At 40.0% G+C, this 21,027-nt stretch overlaps 1 protein-coding gene across 4 annotated transcripts in view; it reads left to right on the forward strand.

The window, feature by feature from the left end:
* TTC39B (tetratricopeptide repeat domain 39B) overlaps positions 1 to 21,027 on the forward strand; it is a 143,768-nt gene that overhangs the window by 76,608 nt on the left and 46,133 nt on the right. For all 4 annotated transcript variants that reach the window (XM_050759579.1, XM_050759582.1, XM_050759581.1 and 1 more), the window contains 2 exons: positions 5,826 to 5,921; positions 18,428 to 18,538. In XM_050759579.1, coding sequence (XP_050615536.1) covers positions 5,826 to 5,921; positions 18,428 to 18,538 — 207 coding nt within the window. The remainder of the gene's footprint in view (positions 1 to 5,825; positions 5,922 to 18,427; positions 18,539 to 21,027) is intronic.

Raw genomic sequence — 21,027 nt, forward strand, 5'->3', positions numbered from 1 at the left:
AGTTGGCCTATCCACACTCATTCCTTTTCTCCCCTAAGGGGAAATTTTAATGTTGATGGAAAAACTTGAAGGACATATTTTTATTCATTTTTGAAATTTTATTTTATTTTTAAATGTGGGCTAGCTTTTATCTCATTGTGCAGGAACATAGCATGTTGTGTTGGATTTATTGGGGAAGTTAAATTTGAATTGGCTCTGCTATCTATGATTTGATTGAGAGAAAAAGTATAAACAAAGATAACTGTAAGCTTTACACTCGCAAATAGTTCTACCTAGTGATTAAAATTAGAGCAGTATTCAAGGGAAAATAAAAAGATAAGTAACTCAATTAAATATGGGAAAATAATCTGAACAGACGTTACTCCAAAGAAGATATACAGTTGGCCATTAAGTGCCTAAAAAGATTCTCAACGTTATTAGTCAATAAGCAAATGCACACCAAAAACTACAGTGAGATACCACCATATCTCATGGACAAAAACAAATACTGGCCAAACTGTTGAGAAATTGGGACTCTAGTACATTATTGGTGGGAATATAAAATCATATAGCCGGCTGGGCATGGTGGCTCATGCTGGTAATCCAAGCACTCTGGGAAGCTGGGGTGGGAGGATTGCTTGAGCCTAGGAGTTCAAGGCCAGCCTGGGTAAGATGGCAAGGCACCATTTCTACAAAAAAAAAAAAAAAACAGAAAAATCACACAACCACTTTGGAAAACAGTCTAGTAGTTCTTCAAAATGTCAAACATAGAGTTACCACATAATGTAGCAATTCCACATACCATATATTTAGCATTCCATAGCAATGCTAGATGTATAATTAAGAGAAATGAAAATACATGTCCACACAATAACTTTTTTTTTTTTGTGTGTGTGTGAGATGGAGTCTCACTCTGTCACCCAGGCTAGAGTGCAGTGGCACGATTTCGGCTCACTGCAATCTCCGTCTCCCGGGTTCAAGCAATTCTCCTGCCTCAGCTTCCCAAGTAGCTGGGATTACAGGTGCACACCACCATGCCCGGCTAATTTTTGTATTTTTAGTAGAGATGGAGTTTTGCCATGTTGGCCAGGCAGGTCTTGAACTCCTGACCTCAAGTGATCTGCCCGCCTCGGCCTCCCAAAGTCCTGCTGGGATTACAGGAGTGAGCCACCGTGCCTGACCAAGAACTTGTACATGAATGTTCATAACAGCATTATTCATTATGGCCACAAATAATTAATATATTATCAACAAATGATTAACAAAATGTGATATATCTATGCAATGGGATAATATTAGGCAATGAAAAGGAGTGAAGTACTGTTGCATGCTACCACATGAATGAATCTTGAAAACATGCTAACTGAAAAAGCCAAGCATAAAGACCACACGTTTTATGATTCCATTGATATGAAATGTCCAGAATAGGCAAATCTGTAGACAGAGAAAGTAGATTAGTGGTTGTTTAGGACTAGAGGAGGTGGAATGGAGAATGAGGAGTGACTGCTAATAGATGGATACATTTGGGTGACAAAATGTTATAAAATTAGATTGTGGTGATAGTCTCTGAATATACTAAAAACCATTGATTATAAACATTAATTGGGTGAATTCTATGATCTGTGAATTATGTCTCAATAAAGCTGTTTAAAAACTTAAAAGTTAGAGCCGTTAAAACAAGACAGAATAAGGGCATATATTCCAATGTACTAATAGGTGTAATTGAAGTTCAGTGTGTTACTTTTCCAGTATAAAGATTTAGCATGGCTCTTTGGCAAAGGTACATGCATATCAGTACAGTGTTCAGATATTAAAAGCCTTTATTGAAGGAAATAAGAGAAGACCTGAATAAATGTGTAAAGATGTGAAGATGCAATATTATAAAGACAACAATTCTCTGTAGATTTCCTAATAACGTAATGAATTCTCAGTCAAAACTCCAGCAAGACTTGCTTGTAATGTTATAATGACTAACTCTGAAATTCATAAACAAGAATGTAGGTGTGATAATAGCAATCCAACAAAAAGAGTATTTAATAAAGTAGAGAACTTGCCCCAATTGGCTTACAGGTCTCAGAAAGCCATGATAATAAAAATGGTGTGACTAGTGCAGAGAGAGGCAAATATGTGATGGAACAAAAGAATGCCCAGAAACAGAGCTGCGCACATATGGAAAATTGCTGTGTGTAAGAGACAGCAGAATAATCCAGTATGTCAAAGTATCATAATTATGGAATCAACACATGTCAATGAGGAAATCAAGCAAGATGGTAAAACTGGTAACAGCATTTGGAGAACTGAGGAAAGAATAAGTGTTGAAATAAGGTTTGTTATGTACTAAACTGGTTAACCTCCAGCAAAGTAATAAAACCATAATCTTACCACACAGAAATTATTTGCATATCTACCAGATTAAAAAATCTACAAGTTAACATAATTTTACAGAGTGTAGGTTTTAATAGTAAATAGCAAGCCAAACAAAATATATACCCCCTGGGGAATTAAATGTTCCTTGGGTGGGCCTGTTGGACAGTGCTCCAAGATGACCTTGAGAGGACACGCAGTCTTCCTTTTGCCTAGTTTCCAAGCTGTTATAACAAGTAGATGAGTTATTTCTTGCTTATCCATGCAGGAAAGAATTAAATGTAGCTCAGACTGTACACAAAATGGATTCTAGATTATACTTGTGTGTTTGCAGTATTATTTTCTCTACTTTATGTATTTGAAGCATTTCTTATTAACAAAATGAGAAAATGCGTTCTTAAAACACTAGACAGTACTTTCAATAAATGAGTTAGGTCTATATCTAAAAAAATCCTGTTTAATAAAAAATTAGTTTGTGGCATGATATGCTTATTGTGATATTAACATAAATCTAGAAATACTATAGAATTTCTGTGACTTCATGTACATGTGTATACAAACATAAAGGACTAGAAGAATGTAAACCTTTATACTTTAGAAAAGAGGAATAAAATGTAACATTATTTTATTAATAATTATTATATTCTGGTAAATTCAAGTCTGTTGTGTCAGGTAAAGATACAATAATTTTAGCTTTTGTTAACGGATTAATTTAGGCACAGTACTATTTTAGCTAGTTGGTTTGAGCACTGAGTGATTCCTGAACTGAGTATCATTAGAACACAAGCAGTTCAGTGTTCTTCCTAAGAAGTGGGAGGGGGAAACTTATGAAGTATTTAAAGAAGCAAGACAAATAAAATATTTCACTGGAACAAGTGGGAGGTTCCATGTTAGAGGTGAGTTGGTGGTGTCTGATTGGCTTAGCTTAAGTTTCGTTTTCAATGTTTACATTGAGTTGAGTTTCCATTTGCTTGTATAGGAACCATCTTTGCTGAATGGCCTCCCAATTCATTATTACTATTTTTATTTTTTGAGATAGAGTTTCACTCTTGTCACCCAGGCTGGAGTGCAGTAGCACAATCTTGGCTCACTGCATCCTCTGCCTCTCAGGTTCAAGTGATTCTCCTGTCTCAGCCTCCCGAGTAGCTGGGATTACAGGCACCCGCCACCATGCCTGGCTAAGGTTTGTATTTTTATTAGAGATAGGGTTTCACCATGTTGGCCAGGCTGTTCTCAAACTCATGACCTCAAGTAATCTGCCTGCCTCAACCTCTCAAAGTGCTGCGATTATAGGCGTGGGCCACCGTTCCCAGTCCCAATTATTTTAGCACTTTGAAACATATAATATTTACCTGGCACAACAAATTTATGTTTATATCTAGTGTGTTATGGCATGTCAAATCATTGGGGTAAAAGATGTGGTTTTTTTAAAAACAATCTTGGGAAACATGGCAAAAGGTTAGGGAAAAAAATTACACAGCACTATCTGGTACCATCTATTTAAATTATAAACGAATAAACAAATTACATATTGAAAAGTAAAACACAGTAAAAGTATGTTATGTAATCTTTGTAGAGGGAAGGTTTTTCTAAGTATGCCCTCAAAATCAGAGATGTTAAAGAAAAGAGTGACAGTTATGACTAAGCAAAAATTTCAATATTGGGGAGACTTTTATTAAAGCTAAAGGCAAATGTGAAAAGGGGATATTTTAACAGTACAGTTCAGAGACTGTGTGTTTCTAGTCCTTGAAAATGAGTCTGTAAGTGAACAAATGGGCAAGCACTCTTGCCAAATGGATAGGTAGCCTTTTCAGTCAGTCACTTCCTCTTTCCCTGCTTGTAAACGGAGCTGATGGTCACTGCCCAGAGTATTATTTATGGAAGTGGTACCTGTATTCTCATAATAACAAGTTTTTGTGATGGAAATAACTTGTCTTCTAGTGACATTTCCCCTTACCTGTGGAGTTTTCTTCCCTCCCACCACCCACACCTAACCAGCCTTATAAGAATAACTTCAATCTTCCCCTACATGATGTGTAAAATTTAGGGAACTTGATATGTCCAAGATAAAAATGAATGTCTAGTCTAAAATATTAGAGTACATTGGAAAGTCTGAACTTCCAAATGGGGGGTGGGGGGAACTCCACTTAATTGAGGGCACTGTACTTATTTATTTATTTATTTATTTATTTATTTATTTTTGAGATGGAGTTTCACTCTTGTCGCCCAGGCTGGAGTACAATGGTGTGATCTTGGCTCACCGCAACCTCCGCCTCCTAGGTTCAAGCGATTCTCCTGTCTCAGCCTCCCGAGTAGCTGAGATTACAGGCATGCGCCACCAGACCTGGCTAATTTTTGTATGTTTAGTGGAGACAGAGTTTCACCATGTTGGTCAGGCTGGTCTCGAACTCCTGACCTCAGGTGATACACCCGCCTTGGCCTCCCAAAATGCTGAGATTACAGGTGTGAGCCATTGCACCCATTGTACATCTTAGAATTGAAAACAAAACAACACACACACACACACACACACACACACACACACACACACAACTTCTCCTCTTTTTTAATGACTCTGCCTTTTTTTTAAATGACTCTGGCTCTTCTCTGTGAGATGTGTACTGTTAAGGTGAGTGGAACTGGAAGGAGATTGGCAATTCTATTGTAATACAGGGCAGGACTTACTCTTAAATTCTTTCTGGAAGTTTCCTTCTCTGAGTGGTCCTGCCCCCATGGTGTGTTTGTGAGATATCTTTGGGTCAATAAACTGGCCTAAGATTCTGCAAGGCAGATTGGTCTTCACCTTCTTTATGTTACTTCAGCTTTCTGTGGTATGTATTTAATGGGAAATTAGACAGTTTATTAAAAATAAAGTACCTTACAAAATAAGCACCCTTGCCTTCAGGAATGTATTTTTAGGAAATAATTAGGCAAGTGAGTAAAGGGGCTTATTACAGTAGTTTGTAATGCCAAAACTTTGGGAGTAACCTCCATGCCTGAAAATGAGATACAGGTAACAAATTATCGTATTTCCAGTCAGCAGAATGTTGCAGATGCTATGATAAAGCAACTCTGGATTTATTGAGAAGAAAAAATTCAGAATAATTCCTGTATGTAATCCATGATAACTGTATATGATAACCCATTGTAATACATAGCTTTAATAAAGTTTTATTAAAATATGTATAGATTTACTTGGGAAAAAAACCTGGAAGGACATATATAAGGTACAATCCTATCTTTGGGTGGAGAGCTATGGAGTAATTTCAGTTAACTTATTTTTTGTGTACTAGAATGAAAAAATAAGGTTATTAGGGCTGTATTTCAGGAATGTTTGACACATACAGTGGATTTTTGTTACTTGATTTTTAAAATTGATGAATATATAAAAATAATTGGAAGACTTGTGTAATTGCACTGATGTAGATTTTTCTCACAGGACAAAGAAATAAAAAACCTCACTCTGCCTTTTTAATTAACAGATCTTCTCACTCAGATATGGCAACAAGCAGCCTTCACTTTGCATCATGTGATACACAACAGGCACCCAGACAACGCGGAGCATCTACTGTGAACAGGTCAGGAAGGGTCGTGGGCATTCCTGGGGGAAGAGGGGGGAACAGTCCAACCCTTGAAGGAATAGAGTACTGATATTTGCATAGTGCATTGTGTTTGACAAACCTGTGAGGTCAGGAGACGCCTAGGCAAGTAGAGTGCCCATTTTATAAATCAGGGAAGGAGAAACGGTGGCTGCTCAGGGACTCAGTGAATAGGTGACACTGTTACATGAAAGCAAAACAAAATTCAACTTTGGGGCACAACTCCGTTTCCAGTCTTTTTTGTCTTTAAATATTTTTGGCAGTTATTTTTACTATAAAATAGTAAATCACACTGCCAGACATTGGGGAAAATGGAGGAAAGGACAAACATCAACCATAATGGTGGCCACTTGAACACAGAATTTTGGTGTATTTCCTTCCAGTCTTTTTCCTAGGCATGTGCTTCTTGATACAGTTGTAACCATAATAGACTTTTCATCAAATATTGTATTATGATTGTTTCTTTCTTACACTTTTTGCATAATCTTGGTTTAAAAATACATTTTAAGAAGTGTTCATTGTAGAAAATTCAGAGCTATAGAAAGCACAAAGAGAATGAAATATGTATTACTATAATCCTAATTATTTTTGTGTGCATTCTTTTTCTCTTCATATATAGAGATATTAAATTTTTTTCTTAATTGGGATCATATTAAATATACTGTTCAGTAATCTACTTTTTAAAACTTAATATATCACGATATTTTCCTCTTCCATTAGATATTTTTCTGTGATATCATACTTGGTTAATTTTTGTTCCTTTCCAGATCATTTAGAATTAACAGATTCTCTCTTTGAACATGAAGGTTGTTTTTTGTGAGTTATTAAGGCAGCTCTGTTAAAGCTGTTTTAGTACATGAGAAAGCACTTTTCATCCATCCTTAGAGGTTTATTAAACTTTTAAGATTATACAGCAGATCCTTAGCAGTTTGGATTTTGCATTTGAAATTTCAGCTCTGCATGTGTTCTTTATACTCATGGGTTTGGTAGTTTGTCTTAGGATTCTACTCATGGAATATACAGAAGAGGTTGCAGAATGGAGATGAAGTTGAAAATAACTTCTAAGTATCTTAAGGCATTTGTTTTCCATATCCTTTTTTACTGTGTATGTCCCTGCTCATGGAATTTTGTGTTTTCTTCAAAAAGTGCTCTTCCTTCATAGTTATCCTCTAACTCATCTCATGGTTTCCTAAGTAATGACTTTATAATGCTGAGTTTGAAAGCTATAATAAAATAAAAATTACTGAAAGCGATAATAAATAAGGGCATGATATGCATAGTCAGCAACAAGCTGCATCTGTAGACTGCAAGTCTTTAGCATGCACGTAGTCGTTGAAGTGATAAACCACACCTGTATTTCCCAGAGAGCCATACCGAAAGAGAAGAGAATGGAGGAAGGAACCTTTGGGAACACAGAACATTGAAGGATGGCTGAGACAATGACGGTTCAAACAAGAGCTACATAGATGTGTGAGAGAGGAAGACTCTATGAGTTGGTGGCCACAGGACAGGCAAGGGACTTGGGGGAGGGGCAAATTCTGGAATGCAGTCAGCAGAGCCAGGTGTGGCAAAGAGGTCTTCATGGATACGGGTGAAAAAGTATCCTTTGCATTTCATAGTTAGGTCATTGGACACCTTTAGCTCGTAAGATTTCAGGGAAGTTGAGGCAGGAGTCAGGCTGCAGGGCTAAAGATCAATGGGAGGTGGGGAAGTAGGGAGAGTGAGCATCAGTTCTTTTTTGAAGCTCTTGCCTATGAAAAGAAGGAGTGGGAGAAGGGTGCGTTAGGAGAGAAAGCAAGATTGAGGGAGTTACCTTTCTTGCTGGTTTTACTTTAAATAGAAATGAATGAGGTTTGTGTATATTTCTGAGTTGGGAAGGAGTTAGAGAGGAAGAGGTTAAAGCTACATAAAAGGAAGTGGAGGTCAAATATAAGAAATAATTGAGAAGTGTTTTCATGATAGCACAGGGTGGGCATCCCTAATCCAAAGATCCAAAATACTCCAGTGAACATTTCTTTTTTTTTTTTTTTTTTTTTTTGAGTGTCACGTGGGTGCTCAAAAAGTTTCAGATTTTGGAGCATTTCAGTTTTGGATTTTCACATTAGGGATGCTCAACCTGTATTCACATTTGCAGTTTTCATAGTCTTTTTCTTTTTAAAAACTAAATAATAGACATTCTCACTCTGCCTTTTGATTAATAGGTCTTCTAATGCATGTATCAAAGCAAGCCCTTATAAATGTAATGTGGAGCAGCCTAAAAGGACACTTGCAAAGTGGAGGAAGCTTGGATGTAGACAAGAAATGTGGCTCTTATGGAGTTAGTCTGAACAGAAAATGATAATGCCATACCTCATATGTTACTCCTTCTGGTACTCCTCACTCCACAAATAGCTATTTGCTTCTTAACACAAAGTTGTGAGGCAGCCAAGGAGGGAGTTTGAGTCACCATTTAACAAGTGAGACACCCTGGGTGTCAAGTGACATAGCCAGGTGCCATGGCCAGGCAGTGGTGGCATTACATCTTGATGCTCCACCTTCTCATTTCTGGGCCGGTGCACGTTTAAGAACCTCATTTGCCTCCTTGCTTATAATCCCTTTCACTTGTTTAGTCTTACAAAGTGTTTTGAAAACCATGGTTTCTTTTGATTCTCCCTCCAACCTTGAAAGAGCCAAGAGAGAATCTTCCCACAAATGGATCTTCATATCCAGAGAAGTACATGATCAGCTAAAATGCCTTGTCACTCTGAAATTCTTGGAGTTAGAATTTCCTGCCAGTGTCCTTTCAGGTCACCAAAGTGACAAACTTTAAGACATTTGACAGTTTTGTGTTCATCACTTCAAATCTGTTTAGAAACTAGTTGTTGAAACAACTGTGTTAAGGTCACTTTGGAAAAGTGAGGAAAGACTCGGCACACTGGCCAGAGCTTTGTCATCACTTTACTTTCTCCTCTTACCACATCTCTTCATTGGAGGTGGGAGACATATTGTTGGCTCATCAAATATGTATTTTTCCATAGGAAACAGACTGAACACAAGGTTGCTCAATTTACAGTCTCTAAGTTAAAGTGTGTCTTTTTTATTTACTTGAGAAAGTCATCAAAACAGAACAGGGGTCTACGGCCTCAGAATTGAAGGAACGGAGAGAAAACCTTTCATAGACTTCTTTATACTTCACTTACCAAGCCTAGATATGTCAGCCCAGTGTGGATACAGAGTGTTGGTAGCTTTAGTTACCAAATCAAGGTTGGCGTTGGGATATCCCAGAATTACATAGGGAGTTCTGGCTGCTCAGGAGACTGAGTTCCAGAGACTGGTTTAGTGGGATGAGGTGTCCACATGGCTCAATCATGAAGGTTATGGCAAAATATTGGCCAAGGGCTTATAAGAGAAGAGGGTGACTCTCCCTTGGATTGGTTAGTAAAGAATTCAGGATAGAGGGAGTTGTTTAATGAGTATGGAGTTTCAGTTTTGCAAGATGAAAAAGTTCTAAAGATTGAAGTGATGAACCACACCTGTTTGGTTCACACAGTGTGAATATACTTAACACCACTGAGCTGTGTGCTTTAAAATGGTTAAGATGATAATTAATTTTATGCTGTATATATTTTACCACTATTAAAAAAAAGAATGCAGGACAGATTGCCCAGCTGTTATTACATAGAGTTAAGTCTAGCTTTTACCTCCTTTGTGTTAGAAGAGTGCCAGGTGTATTTTCCATGCCATTACCACATGTGTACCATTCCCTCTCGGAACAATCCCTTTTAGTTTAACAACTGCAACAACAAAAACCCTTGACTGAGCTTGAGAAAGCCGAGGCAAGTTTTTGGGAATACATCCCACCTTCTCACTGTACTTATGTTACCCTGTCTTGCTTCTTCCTAATTCATTTAGCCTTCGTCTAATGATCTGGCTTAGTTGCTTAACCAGAGTAGTCACCAGTGTTTGCCGAGAAGTCATTTCAAAATAAGTTATTTTTGTTAGAGACATATTGGGCAATGTAAAAGTATTACCATATGTAACAATGCAATACTAAAAAGCAGCTTATTATAATTGTGCTTATTAACAAAAAAAATCAGGATAGGAAGGAGGGGCATTAAGGTATAATAATTTAAATGAATTTATATATCATGCTTTGGTTATATAGACTAAGTGCTTTTTTTAAAAAAAGAACAAAACCCAACTCTTTCTGTTAATTAACAGATCTGCTAAAGTAGACATAACTTGAAGCACTGTGGCACCACAGGGGTGCCTCTGGGTCAGAACTCTGCTATTCTGGGGCCTAGACGCAGAGACCCCTGGCACCCAAGGCCTCAGTTCTGATGCCATTCTCTGACAAAAGAAACCAAGGCTCCTGGCTGATTCCAGCACCAGGGCTGGGAAAGTACGAGATGAACCTAGAAGATCTTGTGCCAGAAAGTAAAGAATTGCTGGAAAAAAGGACAGGGCTTGTCGAAAGAACACGGGAGCAACATAAAGGAGCTTCCAATTGCCAAATCTGGGACAATTTGAGAAAGAAAATAAATAATGACTGTAATGAGTTATATAGTCCACAGAATGAATTAATAGCGATGTGTTTATAGTATATAAATAATTGGGTAAACATGTCAGTGGTAGGAGGGAGAGCTCTTCCCTATTCATTCTGACTGATGTGGAAGAAATGACGGGAACAGAAAATTGCTGTTTGACAAACCACAATGGTAATGGGTACAGACAAGAACACTCAGTGGACACTAAAGTTAGGGGGCAATGTGTGTTGTGAAATGGGGTATCTGCAGAGTGTTGAGAACCTCCCCTGAAAATGCTTAGTGACTCCCAAGGGAACAGTAGTAACCTCACATCAGAGACCACCCTAGCTATGCGGTCGTCACCAGAAACAAGCTGTGCATGCAGCTCATAGCCCTGATACCATGCACTGAGAACACGGCATCACTGCTGTGGTTTTCTTGCCCATAATGTCTCTTGTCCAAGTACTAACCAGACGCGACCCTGCTTAGCTTCCAAAATCAGACAAGATCGGGTGTGTTCAGGGTGATATGGCCGTAGACTCTTGCCCAAAATGTGTAGCCTGAATCTGATCATGAGGAAACATCAGACAGACTGAAGGACAATGCTACAAAATCATTGCCAGCACCCTTCAAAAGTGTTATGTAAGATGTTATCTAGGGGAACTGGGTATACAAACTCTGTCCTATTTTTCCAACTTTTTGGAAGCCTGAAATTATTTGGAAATGAAAAGAAAAAAAAAACCTCTGCTTCCCCATTTGAGTCTGAAGGATGAGCACACTATTCACACGAGGAGAGAGCAGGCACTTTTATTCTTTCATAGATGATAATATTTACATCATTCCTTTTAGTGCATTACATAGTTGCATTTTTACCTTTTACATATGCATTTTTATCTTTTCTGATGCTCATAACAGCAATGTTAATAATACCTATTGGGTGGATATTGTCGTGTCCTCATCCTTTTCATAGCGGAGGAAACAAAGACTTGGAGAGGTTAAGGACTTTCTTGGAAGTCTTGCCATCTAACACAGCCCACTGTAGATTATGAGCTTATGGGGTCCCTCCTCTCCCTTGGATAACTAATGAGAAATGGTAACAGGAGTTTCTGTAGTCTGGCTGTCCAGTCACAGTTGCTTCTGAGCTTCTGAACACCACACAGCTGAATTGTAGTAATGCCTGAGACTTCTTGCCCTGGAGCTCTTGAGGGCGGGGAGATCTGGAGTCCACAGGTACAGGGGACTTGGATTTGGATTTGCTTGCAAAAGAACCCTGGATACTTCCACACAAATTAGTAAAAGCCTCTGAAGAGTAAACTTGTCCGCCCATCATTCTGTGCATACAGATTCTAAGTGTTTAGTTCTATCTTTGGAAAAAAGGTTCCTTTTTGGCCTAAGTTGAAATACTGATGCAAGAGTCAGGCCTGTGGAGATCAAATTCACAGCTTCGTTATTCACAAAGACTATGTTGGAGGTTGTATTACAGCTTAGATGCATGGAAAAATGGGCTTCTTTTTGACATAGCTGTGTGTGGAATTTCAGCCCTAAATCACAGGCCTCCCCTGTGAGGGTCGTGGTTGGGCGGTGGGGGGCAGTAGAGCCTGCCCTACTAGCTCACTGCATTGCTGAGAGAATAGACTTTTCTGCACCCTCTTTCCATGTAAGAAAGGGGCTGGGCCATTTATGCCCCGTGTTTCTTTCCAGCTCACCGATCAGATAATTCATCTGAATAATGAAGAGGGGAGGAGGGAGAGGAAAATCCAGGAGCGTTCATCTAGTGAAGTCCCTGCTCAGGGAAGTCCGAGGCGTTGGAGATAAGGATGTTCCTTTCCTCAGGGTCCAGGGAGGGCACCTCTTAGATGAGGGTCTTGTGACCTGCTTCAGGGGAGAAGTGTGAGGGGATATGATGATTATATATTGGTTTTGTAGACTTTTATTGATTGTAATACAAATAATAAAATCCCTTCTTTACCTTTTAATCAATAGATCTCATGAATCAGATATGTTAATAGTAGAAGGTCATCAGATTATGAGCAAAGTACAGAGAAACTTTGCCAGGTCACCATGTATGTGCGCGTATGTGGTTCTTAGCAGGGGAGGTGGTGCAGGTTGACACTTCTGGAGAACTGTAGTAATGCCTCAATATATATAAATGCTTATACTCTTAATTCCAGGCTTCCTCTATCTTTGCAACTACTTTGTATAGTAGTAACTGCAGACTTAACGATCCCCATCTTACAGATAAGGAAGCTGAGACTTACAGAGGTAAAGTGAGTTCAAGGTTACAGAACTGGGAAGTGGTGGAGAAAAGACTTTTCCTTTGCTGTTATTTAAAATACTGCTTTTATGTTTCAAAATTTTTATAAATCAGTTTTTCATTATAAAAGTAATGTGAGCAGAGTTCAGATAATTTGGAAGGAGGAGAAAAAAGTCACCAGTTTTTTCCCTGTCCAACATAAGTGAGTAAAAATTATGATTTCTAGAGGAAAGAGACAAAACCTCCAGGTAAGTAATAGAAAATGGCCTTGGGAGGCTGCAGCCTAGTTCTCTAGGATCACAGTTGCAGTGGAACCAATATATTGTGGGAAATCTTTGACTTCTCTTGAGGCAAAAGGGAGTCAGGAAATGAATAAAAGGATCCAATTCCAGAGCCCAGATGCTCATTTACTATGAAGTTTTTTGTAACCAAGCTTACAAAGTAATTCCTAAAGTAAGAATTGGAATGTAAGTGATAATGATATAGTATAGTTCCAAATTTTTATTAAGTTATGTATTCATTTTTTATATATATATATATATTTTAAAATAGACTAAAAATCTCATCCTGCCTTAAATTAACTTATCTTTTAAATTAGAAACATGAGGAGTCGTCACCTCACTGAAGATGTATATTATGAAAGGCGCTCGGGCGTGTCTCCAGCAGGGCAGGAGTATGAATATGTGGACTGAGCACCATAGTTTTTGGAGAATTAGACATGGTTATTAACTTGCACAGGGCTTGAAAGTCGACAAAACACACTCATAATAACCATTGCCTTTGCTTCTCCTGCAGACGTTGTGAAATGAGAGCACTTCAAAGATAAGACTAGGGACTCAGGGAAGTTAAGGGGCACTGTGAAGGTCACAAGGCTGGAGAATGGCTTGGCTGACTTCTAATTTCCAGTGCAGGAATCTTTTCATTAATTACATTATGCTGTACTTGAGGGGATGCTATGCTGATGAGCCTCTTGCAGAATACTGGAGTGCTTTTTTTTTTTTTTTTTTTTTTTTTTTTTTTTTTGAGACGGAGTCTCCCTGTGTCTCCCAGGCTGGAGTGCAGTGGCGTGATCTCGGCTCACTGCAAGCTCCGCCTCCCGGGTTCATGCCATTCTCCCGCCTCAGCCTCCCGAGTAGCTGAGACTACAGGTGCCCGCCACCACGCCCGGCTAGTTTTTTTTTTTTTGTATTTTTAGTAGAGACGGGGTTTCACCGTGTTAGCCAGGATAGTCTCGATCTCCTGACCTCGTGATCCACCCGCCTCGGCCTCCCAAAGTGCTGGGATTACAGGCTTGAGCCACCGCGCCCGGCCTTTTTTTTTTTTTTTTGAGACAGAGTCTTACTCTGTCGCCAGACTGGAGTGCAGTGGCACGATCTCAGCTCACTGCAGCCTCTGCAGTGGTTGGGATTACAGGTGTGGGCCATCATGCCCAGCTAAGTTTTGTATTTTGAGTGGAGTCAGGGTTTCACCTTGTTGGCCAGGCTGATCTGGAGCTCCTGACCTCATGATCCACCCACCTCAGCCTCCCAAAGTGCTGGGATTACAGGCATGAGCCACCGCACCTGACTATACTGGCCTGTTTTTAAATAGCCTTGCTCATCATTCCAGTCTGGTTGGACAGGTGTGGTGAGCCTATTTCTAGTGCACGTGGTAGGTGTGGGTAGCTACTTTAGGTTCTTAATCTAAGGAGGTAGAATGGTGAGCATCTGTTTTAGGAAGAGGAGAGTAGCCTGAGAGTGGTATCCCAGTGTGTCTGATGTGTGCTAGAGTTTGAGAACCATGGAGTCAAAGCAGTCATAGGAATGCATTCTTGGAGAGTATTTCAGAATTCAGATCTGAAGTGATAAGAGTCTCAGTTAATGTGATGGCAGTGGAAATGAAGAAGAACGTGTGTGTCTGAGAGATAACTTGACAGAAGTCTTGACCATGGGGAAAGTTGCTGTCCTGGTCATTCCTTACAGAACACATGGTAGCCCTAGTGTTCTGCAGAGGAGTGTTAATTCCAGGTGAACATCATCGTAAACCACTCGGAAGAGCTGAGTATACCGTGTTCAGAGGTGCTGAGCTCCCACTTGTGTATCTAAGTGGGGGTGTGTATAGTGTATCCTCCCAGGTGACAGTGTGGCCAGCTGAGATGCAGAGGTGGATGTTTGGCAAGAGGACTAGTATCTGTTCACAGTCTGTTTCCTGGTGATGAAGGATGAGCTGTAACGTTAGAGAGAATTGGTGGGAGGTAAAATGGGAGCAGCTAATATTTGAAGGGAAGGGATGCTGAGAAAAGAGTGAGGATTTCTGAGCCAGTGTATTTCCTTTTGTTCAAAGAATAAGATTCACCCTCTCCGCCACTATGGTTTCTGGCTTTTGCCTGTTTTCTGTCCTCATTTTCTTTCATTCTCTGCCTTGCTCATCACGTTCCCAGTTTAGAATGCCCCCTCTGCCCTCAACCTAGATATTCCCATGGCTGGCTCCATTATACAGCGATTGGATGTCACCTTTTTGGAGAGCTTTTCCTGACCATCCTCATTAATGTTGGGCCTTCTCCCCACCCCTGCCTCCCCCAAAACCTAAATTCTGTTCCAAACCACTTGTCCCAATCAGGGATGACCCTGGTCAGTTCTTGGTCTGCTTGTGCAAATCTGCCCTCCCTTCTCCAGTAGAACGAAAGCTCTTTGAGAGCCTGGGATCCTGTGTCTCTTGTTCATTGCTGTATTGCCAGCACCTAGAAGAGTACCTGGCACATATTAGCATAAATATTAGTTGAAAGGACTCTAGGTAAAGATTTGATGAGGGGGAGCCGAGGTAGGCAATGGGGAAAGATGGGTCTATAGACCCCAGGCAACACCCGATGACTAACCTGTGCTGGACGGTAGAGATGAGACAGGATAAATTCAAGAGACGTTCAGGAGGTAACGCTGACAAAATTTGGTTATGGACTGGTACAGGAGGTATCAGGCAACTTTCTTGTGAAAAATCTTGCTGTGAGAGGTTTGTGAACTCCTAGCATTTTTATTTGATCTCTTCATTCACTGGAAACTTAAGGGCAAAGCCATTCTTAGCCCTCCGTTAAGAGCTTGTCTTGGTTCTACTCCATCCTAGAGGAGGTGTCTCAAACTCTAGGCATGAAGAAGTCTCCGTTTCTCCTCCGAACAGTTGTATCCACCCATTCACCACTCAGCAATATTTTTTGAGCATGTAATATGCTCTAGGTATTGTCCAAGGCACTGGTGCACAGGAATGACTAAAACAACCTCCTTGCATTTATGTTCTAGAGAGGGAAGACAGACAAGCATGTCTACAAATGCGACACACACAAAATACTTTCGGATGGTAATAATGGTGGAAGGAAAAACAGTGAGACAGGATGGGAGGGGGTCAGCCAGGCTGCTCTGCATTAGCTGAGATCTGAATAACAAGGAGGAGCCATGAGAAGACCTGCAAGGGGAAGGCGTTCTGGCATTGCCCTCAGAACCTACTCCTGCTAGAGGAGTCACTGAAGGGGCACTTTGCTTTCATGTCTTTTTTTTTTTTTTTTTTTTTTTTTTTGAGACGGAGTCTCGCTCTGCCGCCCAGGCTGGAGTGCAGTGGCCGGATCTCAGCTCACTGCAAGCTCCGCCTCCCGGGTTCACGCCATTCTCCTGCCTCAGCCTCCCGAGTAGCTGGGACTACAGGTGCCCGCCACCTCGCCCGGCTAGTTTTTTGTATTTTTTAGTAGAGACGGGGTTTCACCGTGTTAACCAGGATGGTCTCGATCTCCCGACCTCGTGATCCGCCCATCTCGGCCTCCCAAAGTGCTGGGATTACAGGCTTGAGCCACCGCGCCCGGCCACGCTTTCATGTCTTAAAGAATGAAATTAAAGAGGTTGGTGGGATGGAAACTCAACTTCAAATACTTATCAAGTTTATGTATTTATTTTTATTTCATTTCATTTATTTGTTTAGTTAGTTTTTGAGACAGCGTCTTGCTCTGTTGCCCAGCTGGAGTGCAGCGGCATGGTCTCGGCTCACTGCAACCTCTACCTTCCAGGTTCAAGCAGTTCTCCTGCCTCAGCCTCCTGAGTAGCTGGGATTATAGGAGTGCAACACCATGCCCAGCCCAGCTAATTTTTGTATTTTTAGTTGAGATGGGGTTTCACCATGTTGGCCAGGCTGGTCTCAAACTCCTGACCTCAAATGATCCGCCTGCTTTGGCCTCTCAAAGTGCTGGGATTAGAGGTGTGAGCCACCGCACCTGGCCCATTTTATTTATTTACTTTTTTGAGATAGAGTTTCGCTCCCGTTGCCCAGGCTGGAGTGCAATGGTGCAATCTCGGCTCACTGCTCCTCTGACTCCTGGGTTCACGTGATTCTCCAGCCTCAGCCTCCTGAGTAGCTGGGATTACAGGCATGTGCCACCACACTCTGCTAGTTTTGTATTTTTAATAGAGATGGGGTTTCACCATGCTGGTCAGGCTGGTCTCAAACTCCTGACCTCAAGTGATTCACCTGCCTCGGCCCCCAAAGTGCTGTAATCAGTCACCATGCCCGGCCCAATTTTATTTTTTTTGAGACAAGGTCTCTATCGCTCAGACTAGAGTACAGTGGCGTGATCATGGCTCACTACACCACAAACTCCTGAGCTCAAGCGACCCTCCCACCGCAATACCTGTAGCTGGGATTACAGGCACACACCACATGCCTGGCTTTTGAAAAAAACTTTCTTATAGAGACGAGTGCTCACTCTGTGGCCCAGGCTGGTCTTGAACTCCGGGCCTCAAGTATTCCTCCTGTCTCCGTCTCCTGAAGTGCTGGGCATGAGCCAAACATGCCTGCTGGTTTATTTCTTATCAGCATTTTTGTTTACCAAATCATCCTACTGCTCATTTACTTACTGAAATATTGCCCTTTTACAGGTCGATACACAAAACATTTTAGAGATGGCTTTAAAGAACAAAATTTCTCTCAATCATAAGTGATTAATATAATTTTGAAAAAAGGATAAAATCATGACTCATATAGATACAAAAATGAACATGTTAAGGATTTTATTTAATCACTGATTAATTATTAATTATAGATGAGGACATTTGGCAGATGTTATAACAAATTCAAAGGAGAAATCAGAACAAATTTCTGTGAAGTAAAGTATTGTTGAAATTAATGTGCAAATCCAGGAAAACTAACTTATTCCACAGCTGGGGAGGGAAGTTAGTTGAGCCTCTACTGGCCGGGCAAAATTAACACGCCTATAGACAACAGTTATTTTGCACTGCTATTAGTTATCTACAATTTACAGAGTTGTAAGCTCCCTGGGAATCAGAATCTAATTACCTGTAGAGATCTCCTCCGGCGTCTCGGCAGTGCATGGTTTTCCAGTGAAGCACGTTTTTTTCCCCATGTATAACCAGACTAAAATAAAATAGTCTCCCTCTCCTCCATGTACAAAAGTGTGGAATTCCTACCCTTACGGTCTTTGAAGCAGTGGGGAAGGGAACTATCATTTATTTAGCGCCTGCTGTGAGCAGCATTTGTCAGTTTACCTCATCTTCACAGCAGCCCCACAAAGTAGGTGTTGGTCTTCACGTTTTACAGATAAGAAAATTGAGACTCAGGGATCTTATAGACAGTAAGCAGCAAAGTTAGAATTCCAGCCTGTCCTGTCTCCAGAATCCACATACACACACTCCCTGGGGACAACTTGTTGATGGTAAAACTACAGAAATTCTCTGTGTTTTTTTCTTGATCTTTAGTTCATCATCAACCAAGGTGGATCTCAAGAGTGGCCTCGAAGAATGTGCTGTGGCATTGAACTTATTTCTAAGCAACAAATTTACAGATGCCTTAGAATTGCTTCGCCCCTGGTAATTTACTTTGTGTCTTTTAGATAAAATATCTTTCAGATGTTTCTGATGATTCTTTGATGTCATGCTTGTAAATTAATTTATCTGTTCCCATCTGAATATTGATAAGCTAATTTAGTTCAGACCTCCTTACTTTGGTCACTTTTAAAATTCAGTTTAGAAATCTGAGTTTTCAAATATAATCAGTAGAAAATTCCTGATTGTTTTGCATATTTTAATCTCTCTTGTTCAGATATTGTCATCTTATAAGTAGTTTTATAAGGCTTCAATTTTGCTTTCTTCAGTGAAATATTTTTATGTTTGTTCCTTTTAAATATTGAAAAAAATTTCCTTTGAAATGGGGAGGGGAAGAACCAGAATATGCTGATCTCAATGCTAAAAAGAAATTTAAGATAATAAGAATATTACTGGGGTTCTCTATTTGTTCGACAAACAAGTTAAGCAATTTAATTTCAATTAATAGTACCTGTTAAGTTTTCAGATGTGGCAATAAAACCTGTGCTTGCCTGTTTACTCGGTCTTTATCTTGACAACAGTCTTACATTGTGCCCTCAAACACTTGTTTAGATGAAGCTTAGACCTCATATAATAATTTCCTAGAAGTTTACTTTGGCACAAAAGTGGGCAATCTCATTCCTTACTTTGAGTGGTTACTAAGGTGACTGGATTCTGGTCGTCTGAATCTTAGAGATTAATTGACCTGCTGAGGAGCTGCTATGGAAATTCTGTTAAGATTTAGAATAGCTGTAGTCAAGGTGGGTCAGCTGTCATTCCACAGGTTAAGAACAAATGATGAAATCGATGGTGAAGCCCTGTAGTCTAAGGAAATCTTTCAGTGTTGTCTTCAATATTTGCCTCACAATCTCCACCTTGCCTGTCCATGCTTTTTTCCCTCTGTCCTTCTCAGTCCCTCAGACTTCTCTGTCTTCTGTCTCTACCTCCTTTTGTCTGCTTGTCTCTCCCTCCCTCGGTCTCTCCTGTGTCTTTTCTCAGCCTGCTTGCCTGTCTTCGTTGGGTTTTTGAATGTTTTTGTTGATGAGCCATGGTTGTACCTATTTTTGGAGTACATGTGATAATTCCTTACCTGTACACAATGTTCAATGATCATCAGGGTAATTGGGTTATCCATCACCTCAAACATTTATCTTTCCTTAGTGTCAGGAACATTTATAATTATTCTCTTCTAGCTGTTTTGAAATAACAATAAATTATTGTTAATTATAATTTATTATGAAATACTAGAAGTTATTTCTTCCATTTAACTGTATTTTTGTACCCATTATCTCCTTTGATTTTTATTCAAACAAGTCTTTCTCTGCCACTGACACACAGCTGATCATGACATGGGATGAAAATAAACGATTTAGTGTTGTATTCAGTCAGGTTCATCTCTGAGTTTTATACATGTTTCACTGTTTAAATGGCTTCGGCCTGTAATCCCAGCACTTTGGGAGGCTGAGGCAGGCGGTTCACCTGAGGTCGGGAGTTCGAGACCAGCCTGACCAACAGGGAGAAACCCTGACTCTACTAAAAATACAAAAAATTAGCCGGGCATGGTGGCACATGCCTGTAATCCCAGCTACTCGAGAGGCTGAGGCAGGAGAACCACTTGAACCCACGAGGCAGAGGTTGCGGTGAGCCAAGATCGTGCCATTGCACTTCAGCCTGGGCAACAAGAGCAAAACTCTGTCTCAAAAATAAATAAATAAATAACTAATACTTTTCCCTCATTTGAAATAATTTTTTTTTTCTTCTTGAAAGAGCTTTCAGTTAAAAATGTGAGGTTTGAAACCACAATTAATGATTAACTTTGAGCTGCTCTGATTCCTTGTGGTTCTTTTGAACAGATAGTGAGTGCCCTCAATGTTCAGGACAAGCTGCAAATTACCAAAGGATGTTTAGACTATTTCCATGGGGGCAAAAAATAATGTGGCTTGTATTTGTTTCGCATGGCAGCAGGCTGTTATGCATTAATATTTAAATTAAAAACAAAACCATGCATTAGCGTTTTAAACCTTATAAATAATTAATACAGCTTAAGAAGTTTTGAGAAAATAAATGATGTTCTCACAGCCCGAGAATCTGGATGTCTGCCATCCGTTATGAGTCATTAACATCCTTAAGAATCCTGAAGCAGTTCTCACTGTAACTTGATGATTTGAACTATCAAGAACTTTAATCAGGAATTTCAGATAATGGGATTAGACTAGATATAAGGTCTGACATCTACTTTGGTCATGGCTCTTGTGACCAGCCTAACTTGTTCCAAAATCTTGTTTGCTCTTGGCCTTTGGCTGGAGAGGAGAGGAATTACTTTAAATGAGCCTTTATTTTTGAAAAAACATATTGGAATCTCTCTGTCAAAAAATGCATTTCCAGCGGCCTTTATTTTAGCACTTATTTCAGAGCCAAAGGTGGTAGCATGCTGCCCTCTTTTCAACTGAAGACAGTTGGTTTGCTTGGAATCTGCCGGCAGGCTGCCCTCTTGT

The sequence above is a fragment of the Macaca thibetana genome, chromosome 15 (genome assembly GCF_024542745.1).
Source record: "Macaca thibetana thibetana isolate TM-01 chromosome 15, ASM2454274v1, whole genome shotgun sequence".
Taxonomy (NCBI): Eukaryota; Metazoa; Chordata; class Mammalia; order Primates; family Cercopithecidae; genus Macaca; species Macaca thibetana.